Source organism: Anser anser, assembly GCF_964211835.1.
Source record: "Anser anser genome assembly, chromosome: 2".
NCBI lineage: Eukaryota > Metazoa > Chordata > Aves > Anseriformes > Anatidae > Anser > Anser anser.
Window position 1 is genome coordinate 27938225 of NC_139721.1, and position 27263 is coordinate 27965487.

Here is a 27263-nt window from a genome sequence, read left to right on the forward strand (position 1 = left end):
AGCACTGTCTGTGCTTTTTCTGTTATAGACACCAGTACCTGCACAAAGGAAAGTGATCTGGGTACCAAGTGAAGATCATTGGTTGTTTAGAAGAAAGCAGTTGCTGACTTCCTTGCAGGAAGAAAGGAACACACAGCACCTGTGAACTATAGCACAGCTCCCTCCAGTAGTATTTCCATGTCAGTGTCTGAGCCCAAGCCTTTGCTGCTTGCCTGCTCTTCAGATGCCTCTTCCTCCCTGGTCTAAGCGCAGCTGAACTATGGGCAACACAGATGGAAAAGAAATGGCAATGCAGTATTACTGGAAGTCTCAGCTCTGGATATCCAAGTTAACTGCATACACGTGCACAAGTACACAGATTGTTCTTTTGCTTCTTGAGCCATGCTTGTAGTGAGTCTTTGAAGCCAACTAATAGATCGTGCTGAGAAGGACACGGGGTTTTATTTTTCCCTTGCTCACTGTTACCCACATGAAAAATTAACAGTCACGAGACAGCTGAAGTTACCAAAGCAATAAAGAAACTACATTCTTGTGATGTGCTGTCTTTTTTATTATTATTATTCGCTTACTCACAGATTCACAAAGTTCAGCAGTTGGTAGTGGGTTACCAAGTCATTCATTAGTGCAAATTCATAAAGTTCAACGACATTTAGCCCTCTTAACTGTCTTTTAGGCGAGCCACACACACTTCTGTTGCGCTGCCTTTGACTTTTTTTTTTTAAAGCTTCCTCCATTCTAACCAGCATAAACCATAATTTAGGTGGATTTACACTTGAAAGTAATATTTATGAAAATGGCTTTGCAGAAGATATTTGGTGTAGTATGAAAAACCTTCAAATGGCAGTTGTTGAACCTCTTATGGGAAGTTAACACAAGCTAGCAGTCTGTTGGGCCAGTTGCAGTACCGCTGCTATCAAGGTTCCGTACAGGTAACAGCTCCACAGCAAACTGTGCATTTGGAATACAAAGCCTCAGGAGAATCTGATATGTAGAAAAATAAAATTTTGGCAGAATTCAGTTGCTGTATTGGAAAGATAAAAGAACAGATATAGCTATTTTTTTTCTGCATGTACACTTTTAACAGTGCAATATGATATGTTACAGAAATGTTTTTAATCATAGTCTAAGAAATCATTTTCATGTGTGTACAAAATTCTGTATAAGTTAAATGTAATGGAATTTACAGTTAATATTAAAGCATAATACAAATGGTAATTTTAAACATTTTTACTCTATAATAGGGAAGCACAGTTTGCTAAAAAGTAGCATTTAATATAATTCACATGAATAAAGTGTGGTAACTTTTTTTAAATATCTTTGCAGTTCAGCAAATGCCCTCAACACCAAAAAAAATCACTTTTTATTACTGTGTACTTAGGAGAAACTTGGTCTACATAAAAGAATGACAGGCTTTAAACATACTTAATTCAGGTACATCTGAATTTCTACAGGAACTTAAGAGGAATAAGAGTATTTAATACTTTAAAATACTTTTAACTGTGCAAAGCTTATATAACTTTATTTTATTTGGGTTTACTAGATCCAATAACTGAAACTGAACTTGAGCATAGAAAGCAGCAAAGTTCACATTACCTTTTGTAGACCCTTATATCTCAGTTTACATTAATATACTCTGTGAAGTTGTGAAAAGAATACAGATTGAAAAAGTAAAAAAAAAAAAAAAAAAACACACACCTGTAAGACACCAGACCAAGGAGATAATGTGTAATAGTTTCTCTTTTATTATTATTTTTTTCTTTGAAGATTACCTAACATCCTCGTGGTAATAACCCAAGGTAATATGTAAACAAATTTCAATGCTGCTCAAACGAATTAAAATATTCTGTTCAGCTCCTACAATAAGTCAGAACAGTGGCACCAATTCCTTTCAACATTAAATCACGTTCAACTTATTGTACATGACTCTTGTGCAAGTAATAAAGGCTTTATTCATGACCTTGGCTACATCAGTGTAGTAGAGAGGGATATATCAGCTATTTACGTATTTAAAAAAATTAAACTGACAGAACATCGTATTCTGTCATCTCAAATACCAGCAGCATCTTTCTACATATTTAGGATACGTTTGGCCTAAGCCTTTAACACCTTTTAGAACAGCCATGCAATAAAACAAACTTGGAGATGTTTCTTAAGAGAGAACACAGAGCAGTTTAAACATTTTTCTAAATAATAAAGCCAAGATAAAGCAAATCCAGGCCCTTTTAAATGGCTGCAACTTTTCATACACTTAAAGCTCTATAAAACTAGAGCTTATTAGTATATATATTTATATTTTTAATATATATTTTAAATAAGTCTCTTGTCTGCTTTCAAAATTTATGAGGGATTTTTCTGGTCTTTTGGAAGGGCAATAAATAAAAGTAGAAAAGGCTGAACTGTTTTGCATATCTTTGTGGAAGAACGGAGAACAATTATACTTTTAGAGTTCCAGAAAGATCACTGTACAGAACAAAAAGCTTATATACAATTAAGTGTGCAATTTTAGTTGGCTGGGCCTTTTAATATGTAAGATCTTCTTTTAGACTAGAAGCCACTTCTACTCTTGACCAAATCCCTCTGTTTCTTCAATGGCAAAGAGCAGCTTCTCTTTCAGTTGTTCATAGCTTTTATAGGGTGGCAAATCCAAACGATTGAAACTGAGCAGAAAAAAAAAAAGAAAGAACTGTGTTAAGTTCATCTAAATCCCACACAGAATACTACAGAAATTGCTTCCTTAGTAGAAGTTTACAATGTTCTGATCTAACAATTAGAAATTAAGAAGAGTCAATCGGTGCGATATCATGACATTTCTGTGAACAGTAATAACAAAGTTTTAGAGCAATACTTCAAGAAAAAAAAGGCTGGTATCACATCAGATAAACAGAATCTTTGACGGCTAAAGTTCGAGATACAGAGAACTGTAATACTCAGGGAAATGTTCACCATGAAACTGAACATCATACTAATTTGATACATCTCCAAATTCCAGCAGAAGCATGAAAAAGAATAGTCTTCTTCCTGCACATGCCTAGAAATAGGTTTTATTTTTTCCTTCAGCTTTGCTCTAAAAGGCTTCTGCCACAATTCTGTTTCACTCTGTGTCTTACCCAAAGTTATCTTGGACAAAGAGGGATGTTTAATTTTTACACATACCACTTAAAAAAAAAAAAAAGTGCAGAAAATGGTAAAACAGACGATTCCCTGCAGCACTTTAGAAGTATGGTGAATATTAATATCACCATACTTTAGGTGGTGATGGCATATCACCATCACTTAGGTTGGATATTAGAATAAATTCTTTTCTGAAAGAATTGTGCAGCATTGGAATAGGAGTCACCATCCCTGGAGGTCTTCAAGAAACATGTAGATGTAGAACTTAGTAGCATGGCTCAGTGGTAGTCTTGTCAGTACGAGGTTAACGGTTGGACAAGTTGATCTTAGAGGTCTTTTCCAACCTGAATGATTCTATGATTCTGCGATCACAGGGTTGCCAAAGTAAGGCATGTTTCATTTGCACACAGTATATATAGGAAAGTGATCACTGTACCAGTTTGGAGTAATAGTCAAGACAAAAGTCTGAAGCCTAGCAGGAAAAGGGAGTGAGATCTGTAACAAGCAACTCAGCAAGGTAACTGACTCTTGGTTTGCATCACGGCCGTCAACATTTCCTGTGATTTCTTTGACACTACTTTCTCCCATGACTGTATGTTGACCTTTTATAATGTTACAGTATAAAAAGCATCTCCAGTAACTGTATAAACCTGATATCAACATGACTTTTGTTCGGTTATTTAGTATTATTTAAAATGAAGAAACACCTCACAGTTCTATATGAGGACATTAGACTTCTGCTAGATCTGAGAGTGACAAATGGCGTACAATGCAGTAGCAAAATTTAAGAGTAAGGGAACCAGGAGAGTTTTCAATGCTGGCATGTTAGAGCAATCAAAGAAGCTGAAGCTGAAGATAAATAACAGATTCAAATTAGATTTCATTTGATTTGTTAAATGCAAGACCAGAACAGAGAATCACTAAAGGGTACAGAAAGTTTACATGTAAGAACTTACCAAGTGTGACTTCTTGGTAACCACGTTTCCTTACCAACTTTTTCAATGCAGAATTTCTGAGGACCATTACTTCCTAGAAAAGAGGATTAAAAGAAGTGCAATCTGTTCCTCTGAAATAGTACTCAAGATATATGTATGACATAAGACAATTCAGATAGAGCAGACAGAGCTTATTGTCACATGAATGTGAACACACTGCTAATAGAAACAAGCTAGTTTCCCTAATCATTTATAAGTTATTCATCAGGATTTCTGATATAAAAAGCCCTTCTAGAATCAAGCTGATGTACATGAAGTACCCGGCATCTGTACACTTACAGCATGATTGATTTGCAAATGGAACAGTAACGGTCTAAAAATTTTAGTCATCTTCCACTTACCCATAAGTTCAGCAAATCCACCCAGAGGTAATCGACAAGTGCCAGTGACAAACTGCAGAAGTCTCATGCGAACCTCATTGTCTGTCTCTTTTACAAACTAGGCACAGAAATTCAAATTACTTAATAAAAATCTTGGACATAGATGGAGAAAAACCAAAAATCTACAAGATCATTGAAAATGTGTAATTCCATTTTAAAAGACACCTTGAGAAGAGTTCATCTTTCTTGATTTCAGCAAACTGAAGGTGGGGGAAGAAGACAGCCATTTCAGATTACATGCACTACTGACTTACAACATGAAAGCTGGCACCAGCTATCAGCAAATAAGAAGAATCTTTATTTTATTCTACACTAAAATATAAAACATGCTAATACTTTATATGAGGACTACTGCCATTTTGATTAAACATGGCAACAGTCTAGTCACAGACTCTGGGTATTTCAAGACTTTTAAGTATTCCCTGCATGTCTTTTAAGTATTCCCTGCATGTGGCAGTCTCAGTGAGAAAGAACACCATCCTTAACAGCTATAGCACTTTGTATGGTAATTTACTGGGAAGGTGAAGAGGAAGGAAAGAGAGGCGAAACTATCTCAATTTGAGAGGGGGGATCAATACAGCTAGTATATTTACTCAAAAACATGGATAAGAAAATGAGTATTTGTGCTGTGTAAATGCTGAAACCATATTCAAGTTGCTTGAACTTCTGAATAAGAAGCTTATTACTGAAAGAATCTTAATTACTTTTTTCTGAGAAATCCTATCATGAGATCTTACATTACTGATCATGCAGAGAAGATAGGAAATAATTGATCTGCATAATTTTTTACAGTAACTTTGTCAAAAGCATCCCTAAAATCATGATTTACCATGAGACAGGAAATGCCCCCTTGCGACTTCTCTTAAGGGAAATTCATAGCAACTGGGAGAGAGCCTGTTGGTTTTTTTTGTTTGTTTCTTTTTCTGGAACTAATTCTTCGCCAACTCCATTAAGATGCAAGTTATAATCAGTCAGTACTAGACTGGCACAATATGACAATTATCATAAATAGTATGTGGCATTTCAGATGTACATATGTAATACAGAGAAGGACATTAGAAGGTATATATCACTGCTAACAATGCAAAAAAGCTCGACTGTAATATAATATATAATATGTAATATGTAATATATAGCAATAAGAAGGACAAGATAGATAAAAAAAAGTATTTGATTCAGCTATCCACGTATGATGCAGGTATCTCCCTGCCATTTCCCACCCTATAGTATGTTCCCCAAGAATTCCTCCTTTCCTTCTCTGAAAAGAAAAAAAGGAGTAAGAGCGAGACTTCAGAGAGATGGCATCTCTCCACTCCATGTGTCATTTGTGTAAGAAAACAGAACAAAACCCCAAAGAAATTTTACTGATTGATATACCTGCCAAAACCATATGATCTGCTTGCTGTTCCTTGTATAATGACGATAAACAGTGTTCCTTTGCCAGTCTGCTAAATCAACCTCTTGCATACCACAAAGCATAACCTAGAAAAGAGAATTAATATACCTATCTATACACTTAAATTACAATTTTATTTTGTATATTGTATGAGACATGCTAACAAAAATGGAGGTTCTTGTTCCAAACAAAGGACTGGGGGCTTATAAAAAAAGATGGAGAGCAATTTTTTCTCAGGCAGATAATGATAGTACAAGGGGGAATGGTTTTAAACTAAAAGAGGAGAGTTAGATTTGATGTTAGGAGGAAATTCTTCACTCAGAGCGTGGTGAGGCACTGGAACAGGTTGCCCAGAGAAGCTGTGGATGCCCCATCCCTGGAGGTGTTCAAGGCCAGGTTGGATGGGGCTGTGAGCAACCTGGTCTGGTGGCTGGTGTCCTGGCAGGGGGGTTGCAACAGGATGATCTTTAAAATCCCTTCTAGCACAAGCAAGCCAGTCTATGATTGTATGTCTGGCTTTTTTCTTTTTTTTTTTTTTTCCATTTTACGCTACAATCAGATTATTTTAAGTTTACAGAACTCCAAAATTGTTTATGTTCTTAAGTGTTCTAAAAGCCAGCATACCAGAAGAAATTAAGTTTCTTCTGACTAATAATTCAATAATAGAAGCTACAACCTTTCCCATGAAAGGAAGTTTTATATTAAGGAGGATATTATCTTTTCCATTAAAACCTTGCCTCATATTCCAAGATGATGATGATGATAACATTGCTGCTACTGCTAGTAAAGATAAAATACACTGTGAAGGGCAAGTTTGCAAAATATTTACCAATAGAAGCAATAAAAGCTGAACATGCTAACAGCAAAGCCTCCTAAAAACTGAACAGTAAGGTAACTAATATAAAATAGATCTAAGCCCTTTTTAGGGAATACTCCCATTTAACTTAAACTGCTAACAGAACACTGCTCATTATATACGGGCACCTTTGTCTGGTCTCTCAGAAATAAATAAACCTACCCCTACAAAACCTTTTGTCCTTGTTCCAAACCACAACCCCAACAGTAAGAGCAAAGGTCAGGCAGAGGTTAATTAAACATGGTGCATGCAACTAATACTTGTTATTAGCCTTTAGGTTATATACTGAAGATCTAGAAAATTTAATATTGAACCTTGTTCATTGCTACAGCTTTCAGTCCTGAGTGTCCTGAACCCTAGAACCTACCCTAGATTATGTACATGAAACTCAGCAACCAACATACACCAGAATCAATTCCTGTACCAACTGTTAAAAAGGCAATTCTACTCACTTACTACAGAGAAAGAAATTTTCTAAAACTAACTCATCAATCTGTTATCTCATATTGTGTTTCTTTCATAGAAGCTTGCAAAACACAATTCAAAACTGAAGATGTAATCTAAAATTCACATCTACTGGACTACACAAAACACAGATGCAATAAAGATACTGGCTTGCCATTGTGATTTACCCCCACACCTCTCCCATTAAATTCTCCATGTTCCACAAGCTCTCAAACGTAGTATGACACAGATGAGAGATTCAAGCTGGCCTATCCACGTAGTCATTACATATGTATTACCTTTGCAAAATGTAAAAATGTTGAAAAGAAAGCCTCACCTCCAGCTCCTTTTCATCAAAGTAATGTAGCCACTGTAGAGGAACAACTTCGTTAAAACCATCAAGAAAAGCTTTGGTTTGTTCTCTAACTCCCCGAGAAAACCGCCACTCAGCCATTAGCCTGGGATGGAAGAAAACAAATGTAAATTAAAGATCAGTTAGCACTCAACATAAAGGAGTTCAAACATGCATGATTACGTATGCAGTCCGGTGAGGTAAAATTCCCTCAAATTTTGCTTTCTTACACTGCATGATTCCATAGACTATAAAGGACTTAGCATGCTCATGTTATTAAAATCTTCAAACACAAATGACGGTAACGATAGCAGGATGTATTTAGGTTACTGTTCCAGTTTAAAAAAAATGAAAATATTATAAACCTTTCACTCACCTAAATTGAGCAGTTTTTTCATGACAAAGATGGTACTTGGGCATTATGATTTGTTACTGGAAAAAATTGCTTTAGCTTAAAAAGCTCATAGTCCTAGCATTTCAAAAGAAAAGAACAATTTCCACCAATTTAAAATATTTGTGTAGGCAGAGAACAGTAAGAAATACCACTGCTTAGAATATCTATAACTACAGTTGTCCGATACTTCCAGCATAAGATTATTTCAGACTTCAACAAGGAGCAGTCATTTTCTACTCTGAACATCTGATTTATGCTACGATTCAGAGGAAGGAAAAGGTAATGCATTTTTTTTAAGTTTCTACTACAACGGTCAAGCCATTTCTGAATATTAAAAAAGTGGCAGTAAATATAGTAAAAATGCATACTAAAGAAACTATTTCACTGCAAAACTAAAGACTGCTAATTTAAAGTGGGAACTGTATATGCAGCATGGAACATATGCTGTATAACTGAAGAGGATCTCTGTACATGTGCTTTTGAGATCACTCTGAATAGCTGGATCAGAAATACAGGTTCAGAAAGAAGGCAGTTGTAAGGATTAGGAGGGAAGCAGGAAAGAGCAGTACAACAAAACAAAGAAAAAACAGTTTAAGTCACACCACATTATTCATGATTCTGAATATCAGTTACCACAGTGACAGCCAAGTACTAAACAATTTTGAAATCATCTGTCAAATACATCTTCCCTCTATCTGGATTTGTTACCTACTTACTTAAAATAGGTTTGCTCATTTTCAGTGCCAGCTGTTTTCTCATTGTGCATGTAATAACACAGATCCTCATCTCTCTAACGGGTCTTTTAACGTCTTTCCTTTTTTTTCCTTTTTTTTTTTTTTTTTTGGCAGGGGGTATGGTAGCATGGAGGGTAGAAGGAGGGGAGGGAAGAGAAAAAGGAAAGAGCAAAATCTACCAAGATACCATTTCAATAATAGTCCCAAGAATCAAGAATTACATAATGATTGAAAAGGAAAAAATATATATATACACACAGTAAAGAAAGACTAGAGCAACAGAAGTAACATGAAATACTTTTCAACATCTATGCCTTCCTACCCAATATATTCTTCTTTGTTCTCTTCAGTTACCAAGATATTTGAACCTCCTGATTTCAGCTCATGTGAGGTTACTTTTCCTAAGAGCTCCATATCCACACAGAAATACATTTCCAAGTTACACTCTTCAATGTTATTATCTCTGAGGGAATGAAAAAAGAAAAAAAAAGAAAAAATTACAATGGAGACTAAAACAGAAAAATTTATAAAACTTCAGGAAAAAGAAAACTACAAACCTTATCCAAATCAGGGAGTTGTAAAATTCAGTATCAATAGATTCTAGATCCTTAATAGTAAGTTTCTTGCTCAGCATTCGTTTGTAGAAAGGCAGAGAAAAACCAGTGTCAATAAATTTCCCATGAAACAATGCCTGTTGAACAGAAAAAAAGTCTGTTTGACTTTTATTGAATTGCTAAATTTACTTTTCCTTTCTCCTTCAAATAATAAAAAAAAATAGCAGTAGCAGCTTGGTACTTAAAAAGAACAAACCACTACATTTAGTGAGAAGACATAAATATGATTATGAGCACATACATAAAATATATAAAAATATAATATGATTATACATATGGCAAAGTTTATCCAAACATATGTTGTCACTATGACTTAGATTTCCTTTGATGAAAAAAATTTCTCATAAAGAATACAGCCTATGAAAAGAGGAAATTACTAACTTTCCTCTTTATTATGTGGGTTGGTATGTGTGCCAAGTGTTATTTGATCTTACTTGAGCATATTATTTGAGCTTACATGAGTACTACTGACCTTTTTCACTACATGCATAAATCCTGCAAAACCATCCTTTATTCAATGCTACTGCAGCTTGTAAAACAATTTAAAGAGCAAACACAGAAAGTTTCTAAAACAGCTTTTGGAATCACATTCTTTATAGGTAACAGAACTAGAAATGATATTTTCTTCTATACCAAAAATCAAACCGAAAAACAAAAAGTCACACTTGTCTCACCCCTCACACTCAAAGGGTGTGATCTAGTTTGCAGTCCTGAAGCATAATACTATGCGTGCATGCACGCACAGAGTATTAGCCTTTATACAGACTCAGTGCTTCTGAAAGCTAATAGAGCACAGCTACTACTGTGCAAACATTAGTTTTCCTCATCCTTATCCAGTTTGTCTTCACTAAAATACCTCTTAAAAATCATTCGAAACATAAGCCACAATATTGCATTTATTGCTCGTCTCTCCCTACACCTAAATTCCATCAGCAGAAAAGCCAGTGTAACAGTCCATTTTGTCCAGAAAAAGGCAATGTTCCTTTCCCCCCCCCCACACACATTCCAATTTCCCCTCTCCAGATTACGCTAGCATGCATTTTCTTCTGCTTTAGGAGAGATTAAAAAGCTTCCCTTGAAGGCCTTTATTTGGTTACTTATTTTTAAACTAGTCTAGAATTCTCAGAGGAGAGTGAACTGATAGAAAGAGACACATTAAATGTTGAGTGTGGCATCCAGCCATATGACTTCCTGTTTTGTTTTTTTTTTTTTCAGAAGTAGGCTCTTAAATCATCTCATTTAATAGCTATAGTAATCTTAGAGCAAAACATAAGTTGAAACAGTTAATCCCATTTAACAGCTTTTTGTTATAGAGCAACACAATTAATAGAGTACACAAAGTAATATAAGATATGCATTCTTCCATTTAACCCAGTTTCAGATGAAAATGTCTATGGTTATTTCAATACCTCTGTGGCATTATAGCTTCCTGAGGGTTCTAAAATGAATAAAAAGGCAGCCTATTAAAAGTGTTAGCACAATGAAACCAATTTCCGTGGCAGCACAGAAATGGGGAACCTGGCCATAAGATCTTCGAAACTGAAGGTGTTACCATCAAAACAAAACAAACTTATGTGTCAAGAAGAAACTACAACAAAAACAAAACAAAAACAAAGAAACACCCCCAACCTAACTTGTCTTAACTCTGAAAGTATTTTTCCAGTTACACTTCACTCATACTTGTTCTGATTTCATGCAAAAAGCCTGAGCAACAGGAAAAGACAACAGTATCTTCACTATGCCTATGGCAGAGGGGTTTGAATAAGATGATCTTTGAGGTTCCTTCCAACCCAAGCCGCTCTATGAAATCTGAAAAAAAAAAAACAACCCTTATCTACTCTTTTTGGTGTCGCTATTCACCATTTCTGGGAAGTCCCTGGGGATTACCTGTAGACATCATGATGATCACATAGAAAGAAGATTGTATCACTAGATAGAAGGAAAGAAATGTGCCGTGGTATAGCAAGACACACAGACACTTGGCTCAGTGATACCAGAAGAAGAAATGATACAATATGCCTCTTCAGTTTTCAGTTTAAGAGAAACGTGATGGCAGTGAATCAGGATGCTATCAGCTCCCTGCAAGTTTCTGCTCTCCCCAGTATGAGACCTTTGTATCCAAATAAGTATGTTTCATTTAAGACTCACTGTACTGCAAAGCATTTCTAACTGAAGAGCCTTTTTAAGGAAAATACTAGTCACATTTTTCAGAACATCAATATTCATACAATCAAACAACAGTCTGCATGAACTACACACAACTAATTGATAACAATAAAATGTTATATTGAATGTCATATTCTCTTGTATCACCATCCCAGGAAAATTCAGTGGTTAAGAGACTTAACTCTCAGGAAATGTTTTGGGTCAATAACCTTACATGACTTAATCTTCCATTTCCTTGGATTAATATAACCTTTAAAAAACAGAAAAACAAATACTATTCAGGAATAAATGTACAGCTACAGCAAAAAATAACCTTAAAAAGCTAACCTACCATGGCAATAAAGCGCCCAATGAAACAGAAATATGAAAGATGGTCAGGATTGATTGTTGATGCTGGATTGATCTGCAGGCAATAGTTGCTCTTGCCAGCATATTCAAATAGGCAGTACATAGGGTTCAGTACTTCATGGGAAAGCAAGAAAAACCATTCTCTAAGGAAAGAAAAACATTTGTACACATAAAAACCATCAGATACAAATGTTTATCACCATTACCCTTAGGTAAATTAGCAAAACGGTCATATGCAAATTTAGAAAAATTATATAAACAGAGCTGTATTACAATCACAGAAAAGATAAGGCATTATACACTTCTTAAATATAAAAGAAATCCATAATTAAAATCTATAAAGTTACACAGTCACAGTTTCCAAAGTTTATAAATGACTGTTGTCACCTTGAACACTCTCATCGATAGGTTTTAGCTGCACACTGGTAACTTTTTTGCTTACAGAATCCTTGCCTCAACCAGTACACACAATTTATCCTCATTATGCCTGCTTTTACTGCATACAACTCGAATTTCTATTCAAAAAAAAATATAAACAACCTAGGTAAAATAAAAACAAAACACCGTATTTCCTTTCCCAATCTGACAGCAGAACATATACCAAGTTACAGCAATTTAACAAATTATCATGCATCAGTTAAGCCAATAGGACACAACAACGTGAAAATACGTTTTTGCTGGGGTTTAACTAATCCATTTTATTCACCGGTTTCAGATCTTTCAACTCAACTGACCTGAAATTATAATAGAATCTGGTATTTCAGTGTCAGGATAGCTGATTTTTAGAATACTTGTCACTTTATAGCATTTTTAATATAACCAAGTACTGTAGCTGTTGTCATATGTACTCAGGAATTTTAGTATCAGACCCTAAATGCTTGAAACTGAATAACCAGGCCTAGGGGAAAGCTGCAAAAACTCTGAAGTCTGTCCTGTAATAATGGCAGGAACAGAATTATATTCTGAATGCCCTTCAGCTGTCACATTTAACAGATATCTTTTCTATCCCTACATTTACATTTACATCAGGGAATAAAAATGAGAAACCTACAGGGGTGTTTCTCGTAACAGTTCTATGAAACTCAAGTCATGGATCGTGACTTGCTACTGTATGCTTCCAACCCAAAGGCCTTTTAGAAAGAAAAAAAAGTAAAGAAACAGAGAAAGGCAGCTAGGATACCATTACCCTATTGAGTTTTGTGCATCTTTTAATAAGCACAAGAATTCTATGCAAGTTTTGTACTGAGGCAATTATATTAACTTTGTATAGCAATATCGAATTTAATAAGCATTTAAATTAGATGAAAGCCAGATAGCACGGGAGGATTCAAAGAACTTAGTCATCAGCAAGAAGTTCATAGAAGCAATATATTTTTCATGTTAACAGCCAGAACTAGCCACAGTATAAAGTATCAGGTTGGTCCTGCTAAACAGAAGGTAAACATCTGGAGGGAACACACAGAGTTTAGCCTGCTAAGAGACAAGATGATAAATCAGGTGCATCAGCTTTCTATATTTGTATTAATGCAGTATTACATTAGCAAGTCAGTACACACACTCAGTATCACTTAAGAATTCTCAGCTAAATTACAATGAGATCCTTGATGTTTCTTCGTTTCACATTCAAAATCTTGGGTAAAACTTACTACTAAAACTATGAAAGTATACTACTTTTTTTTTTTTTTTTTTTAATATTCTGCTATCTGTTGTGACTAATACTCTTCAGTTAAATTATTCTAACATTACTTCTCTGGAAAACATTGTTTCTCTGGAACAGATTACTTGAACTCTCCTGGTTCCCATCTTACGCCTAAAGTCAACATGATAGGAACACCAAACAAAACAAAACAAAAGCATGCAAAGCAAAAAGCACAGTCTACCCAAAAAGCCTATGCACTATTGTAATTCAGAAGCATAAGTACCCACTAATCCAAAGAAGCTCAAACATCGGAAGCAGATTTCCTTACTTGAAAATGCTATTCATTTTAACTGAACTTAATTTTAACACAGTAATCTACATAAAAACAGAACAAAACCAGAACAGAACATGTTTACATTTAAAACAAACAAACAAAAAGGAAAGTTCACCTATGGCTATGTCTAGTTCCATGGATCTGCAGTAGTACTGAAATTTTTATCCAAAAGGTAACATTTCAGTCAAGTAATTCGCAGCAGTAACGAGTGGTCGGTTATCCTCTATATGGAGAACAGAACACACTTTGTCTATGATTTTCCTGTTACACCTTTTTTCTACACTTCAGATTCTATAAAAACTTGTGCTCTAGTTGTTGCACATTCCTGTACAGCCTACACAGTTCCCTACTGTTACCTTATTCCTACACTACTCTCTTCTTGTTTACGTCTTGTCTGCTTGTATCAGCCCCAATCTGGTATTTTCTTGTTTAACTTTCTCTAAGTAACCAAAATAATTTATTTTTCCACTATCTCAATTTCCAAGATGAACTGTCTGGTAGAAACATCCTGAAATAATTCAGTCAAGAGCAATTAATTGGCATTAAAAAAAAAAAAGAAAAAAAAAGAAGCCAATTTAAGCATCAGTCTTTGTCAAAGAACTTAACAACTGAGACCACAGTTTTTCTAACACAAGGTCATAACCCGTAATATTGCCAGTGCTGCCAGTTTTACCTCCTTAATACATTATCGTGAGCTAAAGAAGTAACCAGGGTGACACTGCAAAAGCAAGCAGTTACTTGGCTAACAGAATGACATTAGAAATCAAGGTTAGAGTGCTAATAAAAACCAAACACCTATGTTAAATAAATCTTCTTTTACCTTGCCAAGCCACCATAATCCAGTCCTTCTTCTCCTCTGAATATAACATATAATCTTCTCCTCAAATCATAGGGTTTTAATGCCATTATCTATTAAAAGAATCAAAATTTTTAATAAACTATAGATGATACACTTTCAATGCAACTGCTCCTTCAAATTCAGATTTTATTTAATTGATACAGATATCCCACATATGCCAAATGTTTACACAGATGTGAAAAGCAATTAGCTCAACTCATGAAACATTGAATCAATGAACTGAATACAAAAAATACGAACTCTGACTCAAAATTAGCAGCACACTGCTGGCAAGTAGGGGAAATTATCACTAAATGGTTGCCCTGTTCTTATACTCTTACAAAGGTATACATTACCAGCCACTCCCAAAGGAAAATGGCCTAAAAGGCTTTTCATCTGACATATTACAGATTTTTGGTTTTAGACAAATAACATGATTTCCTCTAATCCAAAATAAGCGTACTGCTCCCATTAATAATATACTGCTTGGTTATGGAGAATCCTTCTCAAGATGTTTCGAAGGAACAAATACAACAAGCATTTTGATTGTTACGAAGAAAAAAGGAGGGAACATATACTGGCTACAGATTGAAGCTCAATATAAGCATCAATTACACAGATTTAACCTTTGAAGGGCAAAGCAGAGCACCAGTTTTAATTGGAGAAGATAAACATATTGTAATGTATACATATACACATGAAAAAAAAGAGAAAAGCAAATATGATGTGCTTAGGTTAATATGGTACGCGATGTGGTTCAGTTTTGGAAATCTTTACCACAGGCTGCAGTAGATGTAAAAAAGTTAATAAGAAAAGCACAGACAAGGTCACAAAACAGAAATCCACTGATGATTATTAAATAGCCAGAAACCACACACCCAGTTCAGAAAACATTTGAATTGTAAACAGTTGGGAGCTAAAAATTATTTGTTAGAGTTAACATATACATTACTTCTTTTCTTACAGTCCTCCCTAAAACCCCACCTTTGGCTAATACCAGAGGAAGATTACTGTGCTTGAAGGACTGTTAGTCTGAACTAGGTATGGCTATTTTTGTTCTTATGTTTTTTCTGAATAAACATAAAGACAACAATTTTTGCAGCCTTACTTGCTGGAAGGAATCCTCAAACAAAGTCTGTCTGGATACATTGATTTTCACATGGCTTGGCAGTGCATTCGACTGTAATCATAAGGTAATAATGTTAAAAGGCAGAAACTATAACTGTAAATTCAAATACTTTCAAAAAGTAAACAATTACTTAATCAGTACCTGACACAAGTAACGGAAATGAGCAAGTTTCCACCTAAAGCTACGCTCGTAAGCAATCTGTGGCCCTTTATTTCTGTAAGGGAACATATTTGAGATGCATTAAATACACAGACGTCAAACAGCACATTCAACACTAAACAACAGCTTGCAGATTTCAATAATAATACATTAAAAACTGCGATCATAAGACACAATCACAAATGGAAATTCTTAATATATGCCCTGACTTCTTTTTTATATAGCTTTCCAAGGAAACAAAAAGCAGCTGATGGTTCAGTTGACCAGTCTTCCATTCGTTGGCTGTGCAACACACACCTATTTTGTTGTTGTTATTAAAGACAATAGCCAATTTACCAAATTTGGAAAAAAGGTAGAGATTTTGAGGATTTCAAATTCCTATCAATTTTGTAAAAATTAGAAGACAGCTAAAGGAAAGACACCTAAAAGGAAAGACAGCTAAAGTGAAAGACTGCAATATGATCTCAGTCACATCATAGTCACCAAAGATCAACAAAAAATCAAGGATCAACAACGAAGGCTTCAGGTGCTTGCGAACTATGAAGAAATTTATGGAACACTAATCTATAGGCTCTTGGAAAAAGAAGACATCAACACATCAAAGGTAAATCCAGTAAGCTCTACACAAAACATTAAGACAGCTACCCATCAGTTGGGTCAATGCTTCTGACTAACCAATTGAAAAAAAAAAAAAAGAAAAAAAAGAAGGTTTGCATGTAAAATGTGGAGAAGTATTCAGAATTAGCTTGCTTAGGCATTAATATTGCCACAGAATATATAACTATAAGCAATACTCCTAACAATCATTTCCTGTTTCCTTTAAAAATTTGTCTATTAGTTGTATTGGTTGAATTTACAAGTTTACCTTATTTCCCCTCTCAATTTATAGTGCCAATACAATCTTGTTATCTGAACAGTGTATAAATAAAAACCATTTAACATTACAGCATTACAGCACTACGGTGAAGTGTGGCAAAGAAAAAAATGACAATTAAAGGTTAAAAATTGATTTACAGGACAATGATTTGCTCTCAATTTACTGCTCAACTCTAGCTAAACATAGATTGTTTTCCCATATGAGAAGAACTTCATCATTAAACTGTAACAAGTTAAAACAGTAAAGACTACGCTTAATTTCTCACTTACACAGAAGACTTCCCGGTACGAGGATCGTTGAAGGTGGTGGTTCTAGTATTGTGATCAACGAAGTATCGCACACCTTCTCTAGTATATCTGATTTCCCAGCCCTCTGGAAGCGGGTCCTCATTTTGTAAACTGCAGAAAAAAATTGCAGAGAGTACTTTTTCCCCCCACGTCATGACATTTAAAATAACAGTTAAGCAAGATCTTTTTATCTGTGCAGTCAATTTACACACCTACCCTTGAGTTCGAGGGTCTTCCCATTGTGTTGTCTTTGTGTTATGATTTACAAAATACACCCTATCATTTGAATCCACTCTCCTTTCTATGGGAAAAAAGAAAAAAAGGCAAACAAAACCAAAAATAAACTATACAACAATTGCATTCCAAATTTCTTTAACTGTTCTTTCCTGAAATCAACAGCTTATTAACTTACCCCAGCCTGGTGGCAAAGGCCCAAGTGGATCATTTTCTGCTGATAACATTGAAGCCTATTTATAAACAAGAGGACATTCAGTTAGGCAAGTATTATTCACCTTTCTTTCCCATAATGTGTTTCAAGATTACCATGAGTTCTGAAGACTGTGCATTCTGAACACCATGCCATTTTTAGTCTGTTTTTACGGAAAAGCATAATTACGTGATAATATATGACTTGTGCACTTGCCTCCACTGTTTCCAATGCCACATACCATCCCTTCCCTTCCTAGAGAAAACCTGAGAGAGCCAGTGATCTTGAAGATGTACAGTTCACAACAGTTTTATGAAAACACATATAAGCAGTGCTTCTTGTTTAAGAATATGCTTTACCATTAATTAACATTTGAAATTAAGTGTGAAAGCACAATGACTACTGCCAATATAGGGGGTTTTTTGGTTCCTTAATAGCAGATGTCTTTTCTGGGTGTTTAGCTGTTTTCAAACTTTGTTTTTCTTTGGAAAAACAGTCGCATTCCATTAAAGTGTTCAGATGTTTAAAATTATACTAACATACAGTAAGGTTAAAAGGGGAAAAATAATTATTTTTTTTAAAGATCAAATTATTATGAAAAACTATGCTAAACTTCTAATAAACTGTAACCTTGCAAAAGTCTCCCAGTAGCTCCCAGGAATATAAAGTAAGGAATAAAGAGAATATAAAAGGCAGAAATCCCTCAGACTGCAGGATCCATGCTCTAACTTATAATCAAAAGCATCACCCCCTATAACTTTTTGGATGGAAGATTCACCTATATAGTTACGTGTTACTGTTCTTTTGTGCACAATTAAATTTTGGTAAGTGGAAACCAATCTACGTTTTCCAAAGGGTATCTTAAGGATCACCTTACTGCTAACACTGCTTTGGTTTTCAATAGCATTAGCAATACAAAAATCTCAAATCCATTTAAGAGTTTACAAACACCAAATTCAGGCAAGAAAAGCTACAGTATTTTTCATGTTTTCCTATGAAATATAAACAGAGCAAGGATCAGGAGAAAATGCAATGGATCAAGATCAGGCTCTCTTCACATTAGATGTGAAGAGAGAATTACCACCATCTCATCAACAAACACACTTAGCCTTTTCTGCTTTTGGAATCTATACAGTCACAATGGCCCTATAACCAAAGACGTCTCTGTGGTGAGTATAGGAAGAATAGCACAGAACAAAAAATGCTATCTGCCAAAGATGTGAATGGTGGTATGATTCAGAGTTTTCTGATCTTCATAATAGGCCCAAAGGTTTATATGTCGCTGCTGGCTAATGCACACTTACAGAACAAACTGTAACGCTAGGCAGTGGCCCCATTTCAATGAGCCACATTCAATAACAAAAGCAGCACAGTATATTAACCCACGTAAAGCATTCATTAATATGTCACATTATTTCTAGTATCTAGTCTCTCTCTGATCTAATTCATATTTCTACATGGTACTGCACTATATGCTGCATATTAAAACTAAGATGTTAAAATAGTAAACAAGCAGTGTCTTGTATTCTGATTTAATAATGAACGTCCATCCTTAGAAAACAGTCAATGACATTCAAAGATACTTTTACACATCAGCATGCTTTGAGCTTTCAAATGGATATGAGGTAACCATCTGCAGGATGAAGAAGGCTGTTCTATCTAGCTAACACTATGTTTATAAGTAAACAGACCATAACATTCGAATGTTTCTAACAGCTATCATTTAGTACTTGTACAATAAGTGAGTGGCGTTTTTTAAAGAAAGTTATGTTAGTTTTCCCAAGCTTTTTTTTTTTTAAACACCTACTTTGGATAGGTATTCATTTTATGTAAGTATTTTCCCACATACGGATATTTCTTCCTTTTTTTTTTGTTTAGTTCATTTGAATGCATATAGTTGCAGGATGTTAAATGTATCAAAAATCAGTAACTTCAGCAAATTACACTGCAACTAGTAACTAGTTATGTGCCTATTAAGAGATAAAAACTTGAAGCAAGAAGTCTGAAGCAACTTCTCTCGTATTAAATATCTTGAAATATCTAAGTAGTCTTTCCAGGTAGAGCTACTCTACAACTGGGTGCAAGTAACAATGGATTTGGACAAGGATAAACTAATACTAAGTCTGTAAGTAGTAATACAAGCACTGCTACATTCCATAAAATAGACGATAAAAAAAACAAAAGGACTACCTACTGTTACGACAACACAACAAAGGAGAATGAAGCTAGAAAGAAATGCATATAAATCAAAAGCAAGATAATTCAAGTCCCCAGTTTGAGAGAAGTACCACTGAGAAGAACATAATAGAAAAAGTAAAAGTAATTATAATAACTATACTCTATCCACTTTAATTTCTTCATACGGTTTAGCTTTGACCATTCAAGGTAGCTGAAATATTCAATTATTTATTAAGAGGATTAATTCACTTCTTTTTCCAAAAAATACATTATAATCTCACTTTCTCACTTATAAACTGCTATATAGGCAGAGCTCTGATGCGTCACCAGAGGAAGTTACCTGTGGTTTGACCACAACAATTCTAAAAGAAATGTATACAGCAGCACTTAAATTAAAAAAATAACAACAAAAAACCTGAATTCACATTCTCTTCAACATCATTTCAATTTTTCTTCCCCCCCAAAATTTGAGGTTTGGGTAGGCAACTGATACACTACTTAAAAAATTGAACTGTAAGGAGATGCAAATAGGATGCAAGCAGTCCAATTATCTTTTCTTTTTCTTCAAGCATATTCTGTCTGACAAATTCTAATTTGATGATTTTAAGTCAGAAAGGACATGCTGAGAAATGAGTCCAGGATTTTCAGCAAGAGTTATCATTAAATCAAGAAAGAATGATCACCTAAATAAATATACATATAAATATATTCTGTACTGTGAGAGAATAAATCTAGCTCAAAACCAAATAAATCTCAGGGTCAGGAAAAGTGCGAGTTTTCTGAGATGTCCGAGGTCTATCAAATTCAAAGGAAAGTTAAGTATCCAGATGTATAGAGTCCTAGTCCAGAAGTCAAAATGATGCTGATTCAGACTTATACCACAGCGGTTTCTTCTCAAAGCACTCCAGCTTTGAGTTGAATTTATTCAACTCAATTGAATTAATTTATCATTAATTAAATTAAGATCCAATCCTAGAGACTTAAGAGACTGAACAGTTACAATAAAGTGTTTAGAGTAACAGTGACCTGCAGGCACCATCTTTAACTGCAGAAAAAACAACTATCCCATTTATCTCGTTAGAAATAAAAAAAATCTGTCTCAAGAAATATCTTCTTTGAAGTTACTCACAATACTTTCTTCCAACAGTTAAGTGAGCAACGATCTGAGCAAAATGCAAAGCTGTATTAGAAATTCCAGAAATGAACCAGGTGACTTAGCTTCAAAATGAGCTCAAAGTAACAGAATTACCACACCTGTACTGATGAGAGACTCCTAATCACTAAGGAAGTTTTGAATGCCATTTAATATTCAAAATGTCCAAAACCCAGCTTTTACACTCCTTTTCAGTTAAGGGAGTGCTCTACTTTTACCTTTTACTACAGTCAAGGCTCATGTTAGGAAGGAGATTCAGAAGGGAGTACTTTTTTCTTTAAGGATGATTTTTATAAACTTTGTGAACAGAATCAGGAGTTGAATTATTGATGAGAAATATAACACATACGGTTGAATGGTTATTAAAGCATTTTAGAAAAATGAAACAGAAAGTATACCTATATCTCTATTCATTTCTAAATTTTATGCAAAAGTTACCGAATAGAGGTATCGTTGGTTAAATTGTTGCATAGCTCCCTGCAGTTGATTACGCTGAGATTGCCATTGCTCAAAGTTCCTGACTGACTCCATTGTTGGTCGCTGCCATGTTGTTGTTCTGGTGTTATGGTCCACATAGTAAACTCTTCCACGATCATCAACTCTTCTTTCCCAGCTACCGAGAAACACAAATATTAACAGCTAAGTTTTCCAATACCATCGCATAACTAATTTTCTCTTTTTGCTAAGTTCCTAGATAGTATTTGAATGAACAATTGAGAGTGACAGTCATGTTTTTAATTTCTGAAGTATGCAGCTCCCCAGCTTCATTGGTAGAAGAACAAATACACTGAGCAAACAGACTGCAGGAAATAGCATCCTCAGCTCTTTCTGTCACCTCAGTTTTAACTTTGCAATTTCCTGTGACCGTGAACAAGTTGGCAGGTTTCACACACACAAAATAAACAACCTTATTTTCTGAGAATCAGAAGTCAGGAACGACAGCACTACAACTAGTTGTGCCATCTAAATAAGGGTGGTAAAGCGTTCATTATTTAATGCTTACATTTTAAAGGAAGAAAAACACGATTTAGCAGCTACATTTGAACAAGTCATCAGAATGAGAGACATATATATACACCAATATTCTTATGCAAATTAACACAGTTCTAAGCCAACTGAAAGTTAAGGTTTCTTAATATATATGATACATTTTCAATGAGATGCTTACTAAAAATAAGACTGTAGTTGTTCTTGCACCAACCAAACAACAACATAAAAATAGTACCATTACCAGATTTAAATAATAAAAAAAAAAGTCTACATTACCCAGGAGGTAAGGGCTGTGGTCTTTCCCATGTTGTAGTTCGTGTGTTGTGATCAACATAATAGGTTCTACCATGAGGATCCTTTCTTTGCTCCCATCTTCAAGACAAAAAAGACTTTCATATAAGTCAAGGTGAAAACACTTCTTTGATAATTATTTCTCACTAAGCAAAAAAAGGTCTTTGCTATTGAAGATCCAAAGCTCATTCTGAAACACCAAAGACAACTCACATTAGAATAAAAATCATTTACTTCCTGCTTGAACTGGTATCACCATAAAAACTTCTTTAAGGGACTTGGTACATAAAATGATCATACATCAATATTCACAAATATTTCCAAATTCTATTTAAGGTATCTGAAAACAAAGCCAAGTAATTAACTGCACACAGTCTGTATGCTAAAATAACTAAATTCAGAAAGTTTAGACACATTCTTTGCATTTTCAAGTACTTGCCTCTCACAAAAAAAAAAAAGTAATCTACATTTTGAAGCATTGTTCCCTATATCCAACAAACAACAGGATCTTTCAGAGTGAACCTGAAATGCACGCTATCAGATAATTTTCCCCGTGTTCCTATTTCCTGTTCTGGTAAATTCTGTATCTGATATCACTGGGGATTACTTCTTCAGTTTTAGCTGCAAAGCTCTTACAATGAAGATGGATAGAAGAACAAACACTACAAGCAATTCAAGTTTCATGCTCTTGAGGACTGCTGTAATACAATACGTGCCACTTATAAATGGGAGAGGAAAACTGGATTAATGTTAGACAATGAACTGAAGTCCTTGCTTGTGTTAGATGTATGTTTTTCTTAAAAATGTAATTAATTAGCTCCTAAAAATATGCTTGCTACTCATAGAATTTGATGTGCACTTCTTCACTATTACAAAGTATCCTATAAAACTCCTAGAAATGCTTTCTGCAGTTCAAGAGGTTAAATGCCAAGACTATGAGGTGATAAAAGAGGAGCAAAAGCATGTTTCAGAGTTATTAGGCTAAACATAACAGAGGCTCCACTAGATTTGGGGAGGGAAGGAAGGAGAATACAGTCAGGGAAGAAGAAATGCATTTGGCCATAGCGTGCACTATGCCTGGTACTTATGATCCTGTCAATAGGAAAGCAAATAACTAAGAAAAAAAGTGGGGAGGGGAAATAACTACAGCAATTCCCACCTGAGCTTCCACTGTCAAAACACATGAAAATTAAGTACCCTGTAATATTTTCCCTACAAAGTACATACTGTACTTCTGTCTTTTTAGATTCCTGTTTCCATGTTCATCCAAATGCAGAAACTCAAGTGAACTGTCCCTAATTACTTACTGAACCTGTTTCAGAGGAAGCAGATACAAGACAGGCTCCCAGAAAGATCAGCTGCAATGGCATAATGTATATATGCTTTGGGCAATAAACTACTTCTGTGTTCAAAAAAAATGTTAAAATAGTTAATATTTAGAATATCACAGAAATGTCAGTATCCTCAATTAGTTACTGAAAACATCTTTTCACCCAAACATGAAAGCTTTTTTTTTTTTTGCTGGTGTGTTTGTTTAAGATTGATATATGTATTTGAACATGTGTTATATTTTTATTTAACATTTAAGCATATCTTTAATTTTGCTCTTAAGGTTTAGGACTACAGCAGTAGTCTCAAACAGTTTCATAGAATTAACAGTTTCTAGTTATTCTGAGCATATACACACACTTTAAATCTGTGTTTTTAACATTACTGGTTACATTCCTACACTGCAAGCACCTACAAGTATTTGTAGACTATTTTACTCATTTTCACTTCTCTGTATCTTAGTTGCTACTACATTCTTATAATTTAAGAACCAAAGGAGCAAAGAATTATAACCCAAATAAGTTTGAATAGATCAAATGAAAAGCTTTCACATCCATAATGCCCAAGAGTTCCTCTATTTAGATCATATTACTGTCTCATCAAATCAGTGATCAGTTGCTAATTTCTGGGGCATGAGCTACTAGCCAATTATAGCAGCACAGTACAAACCCCATTTTAGATCAAATAATCCCTTCTCAGATAGCTGATATGCATTTGGCAATCTCCATATGGAATTAAACTGCTGTTTCTTTATATACACATTCAGACCAAACACAATTACAGTGTTAAAATCAATCCTACATACCCTGGTGGCAAAGGTTCTGTACTGGCATTACCAGGCTGCTGTCTTACAGGCTCTCCGGATGCACTTGAGGTTGAGGAGGATTCCCTTGGTTTTGCTGCATCTGCTGCTATACTGTTTCTGGCATTAGGTTGAGCACAGTCTGTTGTAGCTGTATCTTCTAGTCCAGCAGACACAACAGGTAACGTAGAAACGTGGCTTTCGGAACAACTAGCTGCTTCTGCTGTTGACTGAGGTTCTACTGTAGTGTTAGTGCAATCTGTAGACATGGGAGCTTCTGCTGAACCTACCACTGCCTCGGAGACAGAAGAATTACCAGCTTCTGGTGCAGAGGCAGATGACTCACCATTAACTGAGAAATGGGAAATAAGAACATTTGCATATCATATTCTGATGAGTTTTACTTTTTTAATGATCTACTTGTAGAGCAAGCTATGTTGAAACAAAGAAAGGAACACGTTTAATTCATACCTACGTGCCATAAGCAGCATTTTTGCCTAATGACAAAAAAGTCACAGTGCACCTGCCTCAGTTAAAGCTGTAATTAAAACGTACAATCTGCAAGCCACTCTCTATACTTCCAGCAAAGGTAATACCTTCGTTCCGAATATCTTGTTCAATTCAACTTTACACTCTATTCTTTAGATTAGCAAAAGGTAGACATCTGCTTCACAGAAAACAGTACCACCTTATTTGCTTTGAAACTTTGAACTTGTACGAACTTCAAAAAAGAATCTTTATTAGCTTGAGATGAAAGAAAAATATTAGGAGCTAAATAACTATTTGAAATACAGAAAACTAAGAGGTAGTTCTTACACTTTTTTCCCTTTTTTAGAGTTGAGATACAGAATTGTACAATTAAGCAAAAAAACACCTGTGTATGGCTTAGAAAAATCTCCTCCTCACAACCCCAACAAGGTCAGTAAGCCCTAAAAATCTGTATTTTGCTAACTGTTGTGGCTAACCATACCTAAGTATTAGCTAAGTACCACAGAGTCATTCGCTCACACTTCCCACCCATCCGCAGTGTGATGGGACAAGAGGAAAGGAGGAGTAAAAGCAAGAAAACTTGATGGTCAAGGCAAAAATTAATTAATAAAAAAAGAAGCAGAAGAAGAGAGAAAGACAACAAAACAAAACAAGCGATGTAAAGGCAATCATTCACCACCTCCCATAGGTAGACTGATGCCCAGCCAGTTCCCAAGCAAAAAGATGGTTAACCTCTCTAGACTTCCTCATCTCCTTTTTTATTGCTGAGCATAACATTACAGGCATGGAATATCTCTTCGGTTGATTCAGGTCATCTACCTGGTTGTGTCCCCTCCCAACCTCATGCATACTCCCAATCTATTTACTGGCCTGGGGGAGGCAGAGTAAGAAACAGATAAGGCCTTAACTCTGTGCTAACACTGTTCAGCCACAGCTAAAAACTGTGTTATCAACTTTATTTTGGTCACAAATCTAAAATACAGCAGCATACAAACTCCATCCCAGTCAGACCCACGACACTTGTAATTTATATAGGTCAAAGACTTAAGAAAATTATTTTAGAATAAAAGTGAATTGATTTCTGTCTTTTTAAGAACAACACAAATGTCATCCAACTCAAGCAAGCATAATCTCATAACAGGTTTAAAGCAGACATGGATTTGGCAGGAAAAAAGGGGCTAAGACAGCATAAGTACTCCCAAGCCCAATTGGCTAGTAATACATCAATACCAATCATCTGCAGAGCTTAACAGAACAGTATCTCAGCACATGACCTTGCCTCAGACAAGAGAAATCAGGTACAGTAGTCAGAGGACCCCCATTAAAAGTCAAGGTCCTTATTTAAAGCAATGCAAAATCAGCCACAACTAGGGGTGCAGAAAACGCAGGCTAACATCAGTGACAATTCTATTTAAGCTTCTCAGTTCGTACCTCTTCTGGAGTTGGAAATATTTTCCTTCAAGACCAAATATAATATGTAACAGAAACTTCAAGAAATTTTGTAACTGATAGCATACAATCAGCTTACAATTCTGAGGCCAAAATACTACAATTGCTCTATATTCGTAGCCTTATTGATAGAAATGTACAAAAATTAACCATAGATTAGTACCTATAAAATGATGGAACACCACTTTAGAGTTTACTTATTTTAATTCTGTATAGAACCCTTACAAATAAAAAAATAGCTAGACTCTACATACTACTTACTCTGTAATGTCAGCAATTTCTTGCTTTCCCAGAAAGTAAGAACAGATATTGGCAAATTGTAAATCTCATTTTCCTCTAAAACACGTGCACATGCACACACACAAAAGCAGGTCAAAAAATTACAAGCAACAGAATAGAAATCAGTAATATATTCCAATTAGCAAGCCAATTTCTTTAAGGAATTATCACTGGGCCACATATGCTTCTTCACATGCATAATGATGAGCATGATTTTACAGGCAGCAGCCGATTTGTAAGATCTGTAAAGGCACTGCTTTATGAACAAAACTATTCCAGAGCAATATATCACTACTTCCAGCTCACACAGAACAGGTTAACCAACACCAAGATACATCAAGACTCCGTATTAGTTCAAGCAACTATAAAGCATGAGATAAAAAAAAATTGCAACTACAGACAACCTGATCAGTTTTCTTCAAATGTCTGTTTTAACTAGCAACGGCTTTATTTAAATAGGAAAAAATGCCAGCTGAAGTTTCAGCTTTCATTAAAAAAGTAATTTCAATTCATCTACTTGAAAGGATCTACGAGATTCCAGAATGAAGTCAGAGATCAAATTAATTGACAAATTGTTGTCTCTTTTAGTAAGCTGATCTCCAAAACAGATCTATAAAACATTATATCAGCTGATTACCTCAATATTTAGATCTGAAAAAGCAATTCTGGCAACATCACATAAAATGACAATCCTGCTAAGCACAATGGTGAGAAGAAAAAAAAAAAACAAAAACTGTGTCATCAATAAATGCTGAAGACTCATTCTGCATCTTGCCTCAAAAAAGTCTCCACCAACGGGTACAGTAGTTGAAAACTGTTATAA

The 27263-nt window shown here is 35.1% G+C and overlaps 1 protein-coding gene across 10 annotated transcripts in view; it reads right to left on the reverse strand.

Moving 5' to 3' along the window:
* Positions 1–532: 532 nt before the first annotated feature.
* Positions 533–27263, reverse strand: part of WWP1 (WW domain containing E3 ubiquitin protein ligase 1) — a 62357-nt gene continuing 35626 nt past the window's right edge. For 7 of the 10 annotated variants that reach the window (XM_083823382.1, XM_083823379.1, XM_083823385.1 and 4 more), the window contains 17 exons: positions 24227–24575; positions 22078–22173; positions 21250–21424; positions 17466–17520; positions 17270–17354; positions 17036–17164; positions 15872–15944; positions 15710–15781; positions 14584–14672; positions 11774–11933; positions 9220–9353; positions 8985–9125; positions 7520–7640; positions 5864–5968; positions 4448–4544; positions 4068–4140; positions 533–2657 (listed from right to left, as the gene is read on the reverse strand). In XM_083823382.1, coding sequence (XP_083679508.1) covers positions 2558–2657; positions 4068–4140; positions 4448–4544; positions 5864–5968; positions 7520–7640; positions 8985–9125; positions 9220–9353; positions 11774–11933; positions 14584–14672; positions 15710–15781; positions 15872–15944; positions 17036–17164; positions 17270–17354; positions 17466–17520; positions 21250–21424; positions 22078–22173; positions 24227–24575 — 2054 coding nt within the window. In that variant the 3' untranslated portion in view covers positions 533–2557. Of the gene's footprint in view, positions 2658–4067; positions 4141–4447; positions 4545–5863; positions 5969–7519; positions 7641–8984; positions 9126–9219; positions 9354–11773; positions 11934–14583; positions 14673–15709; positions 15782–15871; positions 15945–17035; positions 17165–17269; positions 17398–17465; positions 17521–21249; positions 21425–22077; positions 22174–24226; positions 24576–27263 lie in introns of all 10 variants that reach the window. The other 3 variants (XM_083823387.1, XM_083823380.1, XM_083823388.1) reach the window with 1 other exon arrangement.